Here is a 15856-nt window from a genome sequence, read left to right on the forward strand (position 1 = left end):
TCCTAATGGTGTACGTTCAGCTTCTAAAAGCTGAAGGAAAAGCATATAGCTAAACCAGAAATTAAAATAAAAACAATACAAAATATATTTGAAATAATTCTTCCACTACATCTTAACGGAGGAGAGGATCAGGCATGGGTACTAAGGAATTTAGACAAGATAGTTTTAAATAATTTATTTAACATTTCAGAAGGTGATCCGTCAGGAGAAGCCAGATCACCAAGTGGGTGATCACCACACTGGATTACTTTTCAGGATCCAATTTCGTACCCCAGCAAAATAGCTCAGCGTCTTGGTATCTCCCTGCCATCCACAGAAAGTTTGGAGAGCAAGGGTTCAACTGGGAGACTCTTCTAGTAAGCAAGATGATAAGCTGTTTCAGTCTACACAAAGTAGCATCTGGCCTCAATGCATTTAAAAATAATCTGTTTTGACTAGTATATCTTATATGATAGGCTATCATGTGTTCTGGCACTAACAAAAGATGTGAACAATATGAAATGTCATGTTAGGCTAAAGATGCAAAAAATGTTGCAGAAATGCAAAAGATGTTGGCTTCATCAAAGTGACGTTTTCTATCAGAAGACGCTTTCAAGAAAAAGCGTTCTGAATACAGTTAATCTGGAGGATGAGGGTGTACTTCTTTGTACAATAAAAAGGAGAAGCATTCCGAGAAATGTGGTGGGAATTAACATTTGTCCTGAGATAGGAGAGACTGACGGAGTCCGTCTAATTTTTACCTTTAGGCTTTACAGGTTCTGTCTCAAATTCTAGCCATCACAAAAAGTCACAAATCTCTTTTTTTGGTGCACATAAAACTTTCACACATAGTTGCCAATAACAATGCAACAAGTCTAGTATTTGAAGAGGAGCTACTGAATTTAACATTACTGAAACCTGACTAACTTTGAATTTGGTCTGCGTTATGAATACTGATCTGCTGTCCTTGGAAAAAAGCGGGTAACTGTATTTAAGCTTTGTTCTCTGTAGTCATAAGGTTGGTGTGGTAGAGGGGCTCCTTAGTTTAGTGATACTGTAATCTGATTTGTGCAGGTTGCCTCCAGTACTGAATTGATAAATAACTCAAAATTATAATAAGGGGTGAAGTCTTAATTTATTTCATTTAGGTTTACTTTTTTTGAACTTTGTACAGTTCTTGAGTCATAATTTAAACATATTTTTTATTCATATCTGCTTTTTTTAGAAATTATTTATAGTTGTTGTTTCATAGTGATGTAAACCCTGTGATGCATTCATGACAATATTTCATGGACGGCTGGATTACTGAAAAGTGCTTAGATCCTTCAGGAATGAGAGCAGTCAGTTTTAACATGAAGTAACTTTAAAGCATATCTTGTTGTTTGGGTCTATTTTGAATCTGGAAAGATGTTTTGTGTATTGAGAAAAATAACCTGTTTTGAGGCAGGAATTATTTAGTGTGAATTCAAAATGTGCCGGAAGAGGAGGGGAATTTCTTTGTCTGAAGTAAATGATGCTTTCACTCTGGTCTGCCTTTCAAATAACCAAAATGGCAGATCAAGCTAAATTCCCCTTTTTTTTTTCCTTCTCAGCCTTTATGTTCAATCCCTAACTCTTTTAGAAGAGTCATCAATCAAAATGAGGGACTACAGACAATTTGTGTCTAAGTTTTGTGGTTTCTTCCAAGCCAGAGGACAAGTGTTGCCATATGAAGTGTTTATCCTATGAACTGTGTCATGGTTTCAGCTTAGAGGACCACTGAGCACCATGCAGCTGCTTACTTCCCCTTTTCTTCCTAGCACTGAGAAGGAGAAAATAATCCAGTCTTGGGCTTCAAGATAGGACAGGGAAGGGTGAATCACATATTATGGTCACATGCAAAAGACAGACTTGTTAGGGGAATTAAAAAAAGAACATAAATTTAATACAGACACTAACAACAACATGTAACAGACAGAGTAGGACAGTGAGAAGCATTACCACATCTTAAAAACACTTCCCCCCACCCTCCCTTCTTCCCGGGCTCAGCTCTGCCCCCGATATCTCTACCTCCTCCCCCCAGCAGCACAGGGGCAGGGAATGGGGGGTGCAGTCAGTGCTGCCACTTCGTCCATCTTCGGTGGGGGGAGCTTCTGGAACTTCTTCGCCCTGATCCATCACAGTCCCCCTCTCACAGGAGACAGTCCTTCACAGCTTTTCTCTGACCTGAGTCCCTCCCACAGGCTGTAGCGCTTTTCCCTAGCTGCTCTGGCATGGGACACCAACTTTTTCCAACGTGAGGCCCTGCCACGGCTGCAGCCCTTCCCGGACTGCTCCGGCTTGGGACACCCCCGCATTCTGCAATCCTCCCAGCACTGAATTACAACAGTGGCGGCTGCTTCTTCCTAGAGGGTTCCAGCCTCCACAGGTGCAGTCACCTGAGACATATGTCAGTGTCTGCTCCACCGTAGATCTTCATGGGTGGCGGGGGGGGGCCGCCCTTCCATCTCACTGCAGGATACAGGGGGGTCTCTGCTCTGGCACACCTCCCCCCTCCCTTCCTCCTCCGTTCCTCCACTGACCTTGGTGTTCACATAGATGTCACAGCTCCTCCTCACAAGTCTGACTGCTCCTCACCAGGTCCCTTCTTAAATACGTTATTGCAGAGGCACAGCCGATTGGCTCAGCCTTAGTGCAGAGGTGGGTCTGACTTGGAGCCGGGGGAGCTTCGAAAAGCTTCTCACAGGGGGCCACTGCTGTAGCCCCCTCCCCTGGTACCAAAAACCCCACTGCTCACTCAAACCCAAGACAAACTGCTAGCAAAGCTTGAGCCATCTCATTTTTGATTCAGTAAAGCATTTTCCATCATAACATTACACTTAGAGGTGTAATTACAAGTTCTACAGGATCCTAGATTTACTTTGAAGTATGCTAGAGGCCTTTTTAAAGAAAACACGGTTTCTACCCACATGATTGCAGGAGGAGGAAAAATCATTCCTCTTTTTACCAGCCCTACAGCCTACACACAGTGAGAGCATCTGCAAGTCTGGGAGAGGTCCTGGTCCCCCTTTCAAGTCCTAGCAGATTAGTCTGTCCTGAAAGTAATAATTTCCTTCACCATCTTGAAGCATGCCTTTAAAGAAAAGAAACCAAATGGTATCCTACTGTTTTAGCAACACGGCTGGCTCATCTGAGAGGGGAGGGAATCTCACACTGGTTGGTGGTGCTGCACGGACATTGCAGAGATATCTTGGTGCTTGAGGAGGAAGGACACACCCCCACACGCGCGCGCACGCACGTGCAGAGCAGTCTCCTGTTCTTCAGAAAGGAAGCAAACTTCCTTTTGATAATGGAAGATTTGAAGGAAATGGCGTAATATTTTCCACAGTAGAAAAAATACATATTAATAGGGAACCCATATTTCTTGATGCAGTTTCCTGGACAGAAATATATTTGAATGTGGACCATAGCAGAGGTCCAACACAGCCAGAAACCATCAGACATGGTGCACAGATGATCACTACATGTGTATGGAGTCCAACAAGTCCCAAGCACATCGAGAACTACGTGTGTGCACTGGGCAAGCCCATTAATAGCTGACACACGTCACACACAATTTTTTCTGTTCTTCTTTCTTTCCAGGTGGAAAAAAGGAACATACACGAAGTCCCTGTGGGATGATAACTCTCTGTGTATATATTTCATGTGCTGGTAGTCAGTGTCTCACTTAGAGAGTGATAGGTAGCCAAAAATGTTTAGCACCAGACCAAATGGACCTTCTGCTCCCACCTCTCTCCAGTCGCACAAATTCCTGAGCAGGCTCTCAAAGGAGGTTATACCACATCCATAGCATGCCTCCTGTCAGCCCGTCCCGCCGGTGACAGCCCGGTGGCCACCGTCGGCCCCAAGCCCGGGCATCGTCACCGCAGCGCGGAAGCGGGCACCGCTGTCATTAACAGCCTCGCAGACGTCCCGATGTAAGCAGGGATCCAGGGGAGGCCAGCAGGTCTGTGTTCAGCACATGTGCATTTAAAAAGGTGCAGCAGTGGTCCACAGTGCAGACGTCCTAAAAGTCCTAACAGTGAAAGAGGAGATAGTGCTGTCTACAGGGATGTAGAGGTTGCCATGTCATTCTCGTTTGCTGGGAGGTTGTCCTCTCCTGTTTTAACATAAGGACAATATAACCAACTTTATTAGTGCGAGTTGTCAGAGACTGTTAAAACCCTCCTTGGGCAGCAGCGACAGGAAAGAAATTCATTATGAAAATCTGAATCTTGGATCTGCTGCACAGAATTTTCCCAAAGGTGGGATAATACCTAAGCATACCTGCTGCCGGCACGACTGGCTTGGAGGCAGAACACAAATTGCAATTGCTTCGTAACACTTGGGGACTTCCTTTGGAAGATACAAATGCTTCGACTTATTTGTGTGCAAGCTACATTTCCTCATTTATCGTGAGATTTTTTTTCTTCTGTTTTTAATTAATTGTGGCTAGATGACACTATCACAGAAGAAAGGATTTTTACCATTTGAGATATCATAAGTATTGGTTAAATTGAAGAATTTGCCAAAATTACCCAGATTAATTAACATCTCAGTGGCCTACAAAATGCATGTGAATTTATTGCAAGTAACACTCTGCGTTTCAGCCCACGATGTAAATGTTGAGCCATTACCTGTTTCAAAGCTAAAAGAAGCCTCCATTTTCCTGGCTACATGGAGGGAAGTATTTTCCAGGATTTGGAGTCTCAGTGACTATTTAACAGCTGCCAAAGTAGGCACAGAAAGTCAGACTAGTTTAAAGGTATCCATGCTGTGGGACGGGGAAGAGGCCAGCGAGCTCTGGGGCACGGGCAGACGGCACAAATGATAAACTTCAGCTGTGGACTCCTGCTCCTCTACTTCAGCCACAAAATTGTCTTTCTGAATAAGTTGTACAGAATGACCAAATATATTGTAATGGTTTATTACATACAAACGTCCAGAGTCTTCCTTATAGCCTTGCCTGGGTGTGAGGAGACAGTTCATAGAGGATAAGAGAAATGATCAGGCATTTTTCATGTGCTATTCTGTAATCAGTTTTTCAATAGCCAAATTATTTTTTTCTGCTGTCTCATTTGCTGTAACTTGACAGGAATTAGATATGCAAAAGAATGACAAAAAAACCTTGCAGACCTTTGCATCTGTATCAGCCTTCCTGTTTCAAGGTATAAACCCTTGCTCTTGTGTCCCATGAACAACATCTCTCACATCTTTTTTTTCTGATTTTCCTTTCTTTTATATGTTCTTTACATCATTTCACCTTATCCTGCATTGTCAAGTTAATGTTCCCTTCACCTGTGTTCACAGAGAATGCAAATAAACTGGAAGAAAGCGCAAGAGGGATCTACATCCCTTGTCCAGAGCATTACAATGGCTTCTGCATGCATGGCAAGTGTGAGCACTCCACTAACATGCTGGAACCGTCTTGCAGGTAACCCTTCTCCTACCAAGGAGGGAAGGCTACATTCATGAAAATATTGACTTACAGAAACCCTTCATCTAGATAAACTGTGGAAAATAATGGTAACCATGGCCCTTTGTGCTACAAAACCCATTAGACTTGAATTATTCAACAAAGTCCCCATTTTATGTGGCAAAAATGTATTGAGTTATGCACGATGTTAATTGACTGCAAAAACATTCAGTAACCTTCAGTTATATTTAGATATATTTTTAAAAGCACTTCATGAAGTGCTCAGACAGCTGCTAGGTAGCCTTCTCGGTCTGGAGGAGAGGAGTGCCACCAGGGATATGTCCCCACCGTGGCAGGAGAGATGCTCACGGGGACAGCAAGCTGGGCTGAAGGTGGCTCCTTCATGCAGGAGGGGGCTTTGGAGGAGGTTAGGGCAGGGAGAAGGAGTAATAGTGAAAGCACATGTTTCTGCAGAAAATGCCTCCCTGCAGAGGTGGGGATATTACTTCCAAAGTCCAGCTAGCAGCCTCGTGGCAAAGAAAAGGACTGTTACGGATGAATCACCGTTTTCCTGGGACACTGGACTGGGAGAGCAAAGATACAGACCAGACTTATCCCCCAAGGGCAGATCCTCAAGCCAGCTTCTCTCAGCTCCCGCAAACAGCCAGGGCACGTTTTGCTCTTTGTGACTGCTGCCTTTCAGGTTCTCCATTCAGCTGGAAAATGTCCTTTCCTCAAGCTGCTGGCTGCTGTGGGAATGCAGGAGAGGAAAAGGGTGGCAGCTCAAGACTTAACCCACCAGGGTTAGTGCACCACTAGCACTTCTGAGAGGAGCCCAAGCAATCTGGCTCAGTCTCTTATAGTTCCTGCTGCCGTTGACCTGGATTTTTGCATCTTCTTGCTTGGGGCTTTTTAGGGGAAACAGGGCAAGAGCTAAAATGGGAGAACCGCTCTTTTTTCCCCAAATTCACAGAGGGCAGATGTCAGGCTGCAGGATGGGAGCTGGTGAGCAGCGCAGCAGGCGGCGTTGGTTGCAGCATCAACAGAGGGTTTTTTATAGCAACCAGACAAAATGTAAATGATGTATCCACTTGCAGGAACTTCTAATCACATTTCATATGGAGCTTGGATGATTGCTTATCACCTCCTTAGGGGTAATCTGCATAAGGAGCCACAACTAGACGGCTTTTCACCCTCCCCCCACCTCCCCAAAGAAAGGGAGAAATCTAAAATATGTTGTGCAAGGAACTAAATGGATTCTCATCACAACATGCAAGTAGTACCACTTGATGCTAGATAAGTCCCAGTCCCCTGAGCACCTCCTGGCACTATTGCAGTGTCATTCACTCTCACAGACCTTGGTGATGCTGGGGACCTGAAGCTTCCTTGTGAGAGGTCGAGGAGGCACCGGTGCACTCTTTGTGAGGGGCCATCCTTAAAAAAAAAAAAAAAAAAACAAACACATAAGCTTATGCTTAGGCCACTGATTTTTTTCTTTTTTTTTTTCCAGATACAGTTTTTTTGGGGCAATCTTTGAAAGCAGCAGGTATAACTGGAAAAAATATTTTTTGTTTCAGATGTGATGCTGGCTATACTGGACAACACTGTGAAAAAAAGGACTACAGCGTTTTATATGTGGTTCCAGGTCCAGTACGATTTCAGTATGTCTTAATAGCGGCTGTGATTGGAACCATCCAGATTGCTATCATCTGTGTTGTAGTCCTCTGTATTACAAGGTCAGTATCTCTGGTAGTTTGCAATAGAAGAAGAAAAGACTTTTGTTTTTCCTACTTTGTCCACTGGTTATACAGATTTCTGCAGTGACACTACTGATAACAAACGCTGTTTAATTCACCAGCAAACAGAAGATATCATCTGGTCCAGCCAGCCAATGCTGCTTCATTATTACAACTGAATTTTTACTTCCATCTTAATCAAACTTAGGTAGCAACGGTGCCTACAGCAAATGAAGTTTCCTGTTTTGCATTCAGATGCTTGGACAAATATTGTTCATATAAATAAGGGGAATATAAATACAGCAGCTGGATCAACACTTAATAAAACTAATCATATCTCCATCTGGTTTCCTCAAGGGCCCATTCCCTTAGTCCTAATCAGGCAGAGCATACAAACTTTTAAGCCTGCTTGCAATCCTGTTGATTAAATGATTTCATTAGGCTTGTATACATGTTCAAAGGTACTGCACATGTTTAAGGTCTTCACTAGATGGTGGCATATCAAGCCATATATGATTTTTTTTTTTTTTAATTTAATGAGGAGAAAAGGGTTGTTTGAATGGAAACAACAGCCCTAGGGTAGTTCAGAACAAGAGGGGTAAATGCAATCCTTCACCTCCTACATGTGTCCCTCTACTTTTCCACTGAACTCTGTTACTGTCTTAGGGAGGGCTTGGGGTAAGTTCTGAACTTCAGATGTCTTCAAGCTTCTCTCAGAAATCATGAGGTTAAATTAATTCAGCTAGAACACTGATAAATCACTGTTCTGGAAATAAAAAAAAAAAAAAAGTCAGGTATCATACCTCTGTAGAAAATAATATCTCTAATGTATTTCAGTTCCTACGTTGTACTACCTGGCTGAAAGACAAGTGTAGCATTTCTTCCTGGAAAAGACACAAAAAAAAAATCATAAATCTTTCTCCGGCCTAAAGGCATAAAACCATCTGATGAAAGGTAGCTGCTTTTTTGGCCAAGCTGAGTCCATCAACTCAACGGTAAATGCCAAATGAGGCCATGGATGTTGGTGGTATTCACAGGAGTAATTCAAACAGCCAAAAATGGAGTGTGTAGTAAGAAAAGGAAGATGGTGTAGCAACTAATAATGGAACAAATGCTCTGTACCATTTTGTCGAGTGACTTTACTTTTGTCACCTTGACGTAGTAACGCAGAGTACTTTAAATTGAAGAATGAAGACAGTGTGCTCTGAGCGGTCTGGTACTGTAATGCAAATTACCCATCACGCTGTTTTCATACGTAGATGGTACCTTTTCCCGCACACTTTGTAACCAAGTTAATTTATGATCTTTTGACTTTTTTCTGTAATGCATGTAATTACAGCAGAGCATCCTCCATCCCAGCATAATGATTTGAAATGCATTTGCAAAAGTGTACTCTTAAGTGGCCTAAGAGAAATCCACACAACAAGAGAGCGTTGTGGCAGCACATGTATAAGTAATTGAGTTTTTTAAGTCATCTGCTTTGGAGAACCTGACCGTACTGGTTTGAACCCCACACCTTGAACTCTTGAAAGTGCTAAAACCATCCTACCAGGTTCCTGGGAGAAAGAAGGGAAACTTCACTCACTCAGAGGCCGCTGCGGCCAAATTGTTTCCCACTCATTTCAGTGCAGCTTCACCTGGTTAATTTATCAAATGAGTTTGGTGCACTCTGTCCAAACCCCACATTTGACCCGCATAAGACTACCATTGTAAATCTTCTAGCTGTCGTTACTGTTCTTGCTCTTAAAATCATACCTGTACAGTGGTGCAAATCTACGGGGTGTCCTCCATTGCTGGAAGGCTCTGAGCAATTCTCAAGCACTTTTAGGGCCATTATTGCACAGACACTTTAATCTGAATAAATGATCTGTGCTGCTCACAGGGGCAGTCTGCCCTTGCCCCTTCCCCTGGCTCCTGGGCACTTGGTCCTGCCAATGCTCTTGTGCCACCATTAGCATTTCTGTAGCCACACAACGAACCCAGTCAGGGGACAGATTCAGCTGAAGATGCAACCAACAAAACTGATTATTTGTTTTTAAGCAGCTCGGTTCCTTGACGGGTTTGGCTGCCTGGCTACTCAGTGCTAGTGCCAGCAATGGGAATAAGTGTCTGGGGTGAAGGAGTAGGGGACCAGAGACCAAGAGGTATGGAGGGAAGGAGGTGGAGCAGTGAGGCACAGTCTCTGTGCCCCAGGACTTCTAGCTTAGAGGTAAGGCAAAAGAGAAGCAATGACAAAAGTGAAGGAGGATGGTAAATAGTATAGGTATGACCTAGTGTCATAATGATTCTCAGCAGTTTTCTTTACAGCTTTGCATTTTTAGTGCTTCCCTAATGTTTAGTCACAGCAGCTTATTTATATGAAGAAATAACTTGATTAAAAATGAATGCGTAATGTGTTTTACCTGCTACAAATCACATTGTGGGTAACTCAAGCTTGCGAGCAGGCGTCAGTGGAGGGAGGGCAGGCAGCCTGTGCTCCAGTACCGAGTTTACATTGATATAACTGCTGTGGTCATAAATGAATGCATCCCACACACAGAGCACTACAAAGAACTTTTGATTAAAGAGTTGAGGACCAAGGAGGAGCTGTCACTCAATTTTAGCAGACGATTAAGCCTAAAAAGCTGGTTAAATGCCATTGCCCCTCTTAGGAAACCCAGATGGATGCACTTCAGGCACAACCTACCTGTAAATGCAATAGCACTGTGTTTAAGCAGTCATGGTGTCAGTATTCAGCCCCAGGGCCTGCCCAGGCTTCTGTCAATTGGGAGCATGGTGTATTATGCAATTAAAACATGGGCATTTTTGGTTAAAAGATGCTTTCTCATCACCTTAATTGAAGTAATTTCAACATTTTAATCGGTTTCTCTCGACCTTGGACTAAGTGACTGCACAGATACTGTCGGTATCGGTTTTGCGAAAGCGCCTAGGAGAGGCTCATCTCCTTGCTTCCAGCTCGAGCAGTCGACATCCACGCGTTCTCCGGGAACACACGGCTGCATCCCTTGGGATTGCTGACCACCCTAGTCATTCCCCCCCCCCAGCTGCCTGGTACCTCCGTGTTTCTTACAAAAACCGCTCCGGTTGTGCCCACTGTGGCTTCCCACGCCTGGTTTCCCAACCCTCCGTCGTACGGCTGAGCGCCGGGGCAAAGCAGGGCTGCGCCTTCCGTCGCACATCCTCATCCTCGGGGCGCGGGGAGGAACCCCCTGGGAGCAAACACACACACACACACACACACACCCCCCGGTCACACCATCTCTCAGCACGTCGCGGTGCCGGCGCTGCCGCCCGCGGAGCGGAGCGAGGTGCTGCTGCGCGGTGCCCAGCCGAGCGGGCGGGAGAGGCCGCCTGGGGACAGCCGGGGCTGGGAGGTTGTCAGCACGCACGTGACGGGCAGCTCGGTGAATCAGCCCCCGTGTTTGCTAACAACGGCTCCCTGACTCGCTCGGAAAGTTTGATCGCCTTTTTTAGGAGCGCGCAGCGAATAAAGAGTTTGTCGTGAAAGCGCAGACCGGCTAAAGTCTGCGTTAGTTTCGTAATGAAAGCTCTGCCGTGACCTCCGAGAGCGATGGAGACGCAGGCTTATTTTTCCTGGAGTAATGGTAGCAGCCTACTTTACTGCTTCCAAGAAAGGAACAAGGCAAAATATAGCGCACAGCCATACAGTTTCTCATGAGGGGGTGGTCCTGTTGGCTCAGAAGTGAGGCAAGTCAGGACAATCTGACCCATATTTCGTTAGACAGTTGTATAATTGTATTTCAGCATTTTGAAATGATTCATAAGTCCTTATGTTCTCGTTTAGCCTTTCAGTTGGCATCACCAAACTATAGAATCACTCCCATTCAACAGGAGGAAAAAAAAAAAAAAGACCTTTTTGATTTTAAGGGGTCCGTAAAAATTTATCTCGTTCTATTTTGTTGTTAGTTATTCAACACAGAGCTGAAGGCCAGTGCTTTGAGCTCTCACTGCACTGAGCGGGTGGGCTCTCCCCAGTGCATAACCCACAGGGTTTCACAAGGTGCTGCTGAAAGCCCTCCTGTAACAGAAAAACAAGCTAGCCCAACACAAAGGGGATTTTTTTCCATGTCAGCATGGTCTGGAGTATCGTGAGGCTTTCTGTCATGCCAATCCAAGAGGGCATTTCAGTCTTTCTTGCGTAGCTGCCCATGCGGAGGGCAGAATGAGACGCACCCAGGCTAAAAACTCGTACTGAGTTACAGCTGAAGAAAGAGGACAAACACACGGCCAAATCAGGAATAGCTCGTTCCTCCTCCTGCGCAAAATGTTAAGTAGATCACGCTGGGTAAAGGACCGGTTTTATTGCTGTTTAGTTTTCTGTAGCTCACCGTTTTCCTGCTGGTATTGCAAATGCAAAAAGTGCAGGCATTTTCAGTGGGTGTTGGTCACCCTGCTGCAGTTCTGCTTGCCCGACAGTTTCTGCCGTAACCCCTTCGGCTTTCAGCTGCTTAGAACTTTCTGTGGCCTCTACCTGGGGCTAAACTCCTCCGTGCTTTCTGTCGAAGGGTGCCTTTCCGTGGGAGGAAGCCAAAAACATGCTGTTACCTTTCCATTAGGGGGAAGGGCTTCGTAGCATCCCCATAGCAGAAGTTGCTGCAGGTAAAAGGTTGAAACGAGCCCTTGCTCACAAGGTCCCGAGGCAGAAGAGATTTGCTTTTGCAGCCATCCAGAGGAAAATAATATTTTGGTCTTTCCAGTGTGATTGCTTCCTGCACTAAGGCAAGCGGCCGTGTGAGGAGCACAGCGCGGTGCAGGCACCCGTAAGTAAAGTAGGTGCTCGCTAATGAGCTGAGCATGGAGCATTTCCATGGAGACTAATAGGGATTGCAGACGCTTAGCTCCTCGGAAAGGCAGCCCCCGCATCCACTTTGTAAATACTTCACAGACCTGGGACACCGAGCAGGTGAGCGTGAGACCGTCCTAAATCTTCCACCTGCACCTTGCTGAAAATAAATCCGTTATTTAAAGATGGGAGATGCGATGCAGTTGGGGCTGTTGCAATGCAGAGTCACCACTGTTCACCAGTAAGCAGGAACGTTAAAATTTCCCTTACCATGTTTTTGTTTACAGTATGTTTTGTGGGGTTTGTGGGTTGGTTTGTTTTTTGTTTTGGTTTTTTTTTGTTGTTGTTGTTGTTGTTTGGGGGTTTTTTTTTTTTGTTTTTGGTTTTTTTGTGGTGCCAGCCCATTTCATTTCATTGAAGAGGAAGTGCTCTGCGGGCCGGAGGATGCCTCTCTCGCCCTCATGTCCTCTGCTGCCTGTGCCACCTCTCGAGCAGACACGTTGTTAAGAGCCATGTATTCTCACAACTCTCTTTTCCAGGAAATGTCCCAGGAGCAACAGAATCCACAGACAGAAGCAAAACACAGGGCACTACAGTTCAGACAACACAACAAGAGCATCGACAAGGTTAATTTAAAGAGCGCATGTTTCCACAATGGCAAAACTAACTGCAGAGAGCTTGGACTACAAAATACAGTATTATAGACAAAAGATTAAGACAAGATCTACACATGTTGCCTTGCATTTGTGGTAATCTACACCAATGAGAACATGTACTACAGCTATATTTGATTATGTATGGATATATTTGAAATAGTATACATTGTCTTGATGTTTTTCTGTAATGTAAATAAACTATTTATATCACACAATATAGTTTTTTCTTTTTCATGTATTTGTTATATATAATAAATACTCAGTGATGAGAAAAAAATTGCCTTTCTTAAATTTGCTGTATCTCATAGCTGTGTATAGTCTTGGGATATTGTATATGGACACTAACAAATCTCTTCTTTTTTTTTTCTTTTTCCAGTTCTAGTGGCAATTTTGAGTCTACTGAACTCAGTAGTAGGGTTTTGAGTTGGTCCAAGATCAGCGACAATTATGGATGTGGGAAAGGTGAAGAATAATTTAACCTACATTGAGGAGGGATAAAATATTTCAGATCCGGAGTCAACTACATTTCATCAGCCTTCTTCTCCCATACCATCTATCTTTACTCTCCCATAGCTTAGGAAGCCTTTGCCTTATAAATTAAATCCTAACCGAAGGGGAAATGGAAATTCTCGGTAACCGCGACAAGAGTGTCGGGGGTAATGTTTCGATTTGGGAGGGAATTAGGGGTCTGTCAGGGTGAACCCTATGAGAACACTTTGCAGAATTTCTGACTCTGGTCACTGGAGTGAATGAAAATTGCTTCTTACTGTTGACTGAAAATTATTAGGTTAAAAAAGTTAATAACATAGTAACAGCTGAAATGCCAGCACCATTTGTACCTCGTGAACATGCCGATATAATTTATTTTTTCAAAGAGAAGGTGAAAAACACTCAGAAAATACCTTACGAATAACTTTATGGGTGACCCTACTCCATTAGATGTAATGAACTCAAATGTTGGCTATACCTCAGGAAAATAAGGGCATGTGTTTTGTCACATCCACATGATGGACAAGATGCAAAGTTATTTCCATGGTAGCTGCAACTCTCCAAAACACATTCTTTTGAGAAGCTGATATTACTCTAGTTTGTGCTATGAATTTTGAAGACGACAGAGTGAGAGTGAAGGGCAGGGTGCGGTAACTTCACTCCTGCTAGATAACTTCCACTCCACTAATTGACTACCGGAGTACTAGTCACACTAAATCACTGAACTAAAACACCCTTGTATCAGTATTCATTGTGCTGCTCCTTTCCAAAGAGACTTTGCCTAGGTAGAAAGTACCCATGACAAGAGTTAGGAGTATTTCTCACTGTCATCACCACGTAAGAAATGGCATTTGGGTCAGTATCTGCTCTGGGGTTACCTGGGATGATGGCTCATGAGTGTGTTTCCATTTCCTGCTTCAGCATCGGTCTGGTCACTCACAACAGGCACCACCAACCCCACTGGTGCCGGTCCATCCCATCTGGCCTTCAGACACAGGTGAAGCGATGCTTCTACTCTAACATGGCTTTTGGTCGTTGCCCCCCACCCTCCCCCACCGCCCCGCCCCAGCCTGCTTTAAATTGAATCCATTGCATGATGTTCACACGGTCTCAGTTTTTGTCTTGTTCTGGGTTTCTTGGCTTTTTAAAGGTAATAAAAGGCGATTGGCAAGAGATGCTTCCGGGGACCTGGTCTGTGCTGATTGATGGGAGCGGGAGCGCGGTGCTTTCGCAGGCCGCGGGGCAGCCGGCGGCGGCGCGGGGCAGCTCCAACCCACTGTAAAACACTCCTCTTTGTCCCAGTCCTTGCTGGTTTGGTCTCCCACGCACAGGCTCAGCAGGGGTGGTACGGCATGGAGGGGACCCCGGGCACAGCGGCGCGGGGCTGTACAGGTTTGGAGGCACAAGGTCCCTCCTGGGGAGACTTTGCAAGCCCTGTTAATTAAACTGCTGCCTAAGTGGCACTCTAACGCCCCTCTTCAGATCCCTCCATCAGCTAAACCCAATACAGCGATGGCAACAAGTGCCTCCCAGGAGCAGAGCACTTCAGCGTGAGGTTGAGGATTAAGTTGAAGGTGGCAAACAGCTCTGCTCTGCAGCTCCCTCCCACCCCATGCTTTGTGCTTTCCGAGTGAGGTTTTGGAGTCTAACAAGCATCAAAGCCACAGATTTTGAGCCAAATCCAAATGTCAGTCCCCCCGTCCCCCCCCCCCCCCCACACTGGGACTATCAGATCTGGATTGTTTATTTCAGTCACTTACATTAGATACAAAAATCAGATGTTAACGCGCGCACACACCGCCGTGTAGCTATAGCAATAAACCTAATTAAAAAGAGGCAAGGCTTGGCCTGGCCTAAAATAGCACAGAAGTGAAAATAGGAGTCTGACACACTATCTCTAAACTTCCCAAAGTTATTTGTCTTGCTCTTACCATGCAACACCACATTTAATCCCTAAACAGCCTACATTTGTGAGGTGTTATTAGCTGCATCCCCAGCTGCAGTGACTGTCACAAAGCCTTCACACCTCCGAAAACAAGGCCAGTTTTTAAGTACCTGCTGCAGACTGGAGGGCAGAGAGGGGAAAGTGATTTTGGTTTTTACTGCACAGAGGACAAGTCCCACCGAACATTAGACCTCTCTGGGCCTTTCAAACTTAACCTTCAACATGCTGGTATGGGCACACAGTCTGAAAATAATAGTGTCTTGGGGCTGTACGTACAGGAGTGGAGATTTCTGCAGAAAAACCATTGCAGAACTTGTACCAAACGCAGCAGCAACTATGGAGACACGGATTTGCGGTTGCGTTTTCCTTTTCTGAAGGGACTAGAAAGTGCATTTGTTAGAGCCATATGCTGGCCAGAACTCAAGATGTGAATATCTTTGTGCAAGTTAACTTCACAAAATGAAGGGAGGTGGGCTGGGCACGTGAGGACCTGGCCAGGTGAAGCCATGGCCATGGGGATAGTGTCATGCAGGGAGGCAGAGCCCAGCTCCTCCACCCAGAGCCACATGGAAGGGTGCCGACGTGCTGCCTTCTGTCCGCATCTCAGCGCACTCTTACACCGGCAAGAACAAGGTCCCTTGCAATGCCTGTGGGCGGGGGCAATAATTCATTTATTTTGGCTCTTAGGTAGGCTTTTTTTGTCATGGCACTGTGGCATCTGTAAATAACCTCAAACTCCAGCACCTGCTTTTTTTAGAAACCACACAGGAGAAGACCTAGATGTACAAAACCACTGACAAGACCAGTAGTACC

At 45.0% G+C, this 15856-nt stretch overlaps 1 protein-coding gene across 1 annotated transcript in view; it reads left to right on the top strand.

Moving 5' to 3' along the window:
• TMEFF2 (transmembrane protein with EGF like and two follistatin like domains 2) overlaps nucleotides 1-14271 on the top strand; it is a 136008-nt gene extending 121737 nt beyond the window's left edge. The window contains exons 8-11 of the mRNA XM_042784170.1: nucleotides 5308-5431; nucleotides 6991-7149; nucleotides 12493-12579; nucleotides 12986-14271. Of these exons, the coding sequence (XP_042640104.1) occupies nucleotides 5308-5431; nucleotides 6991-7149; nucleotides 12493-12579; nucleotides 12986-13082 (467 nt within the window). The 3' untranslated portion in view covers nucleotides 13083-14271. The remainder of the gene's footprint in view (nucleotides 1-5307; nucleotides 5432-6990; nucleotides 7150-12492; nucleotides 12580-12985) is intronic.
• Nucleotides 14272-15856: the final 1585 nt, after the last annotated feature.

Source organism: Tyto alba, unplaced genomic scaffold (genome assembly GCF_018691265.1).
Source record: "Tyto alba isolate M040663 unplaced genomic scaffold, T.alba_DEE_v4.0 Super-Scaffold_7, whole genome shotgun sequence".
NCBI lineage: Eukaryota > Metazoa > Chordata > Aves > Strigiformes > Tytonidae > Tyto > Tyto alba.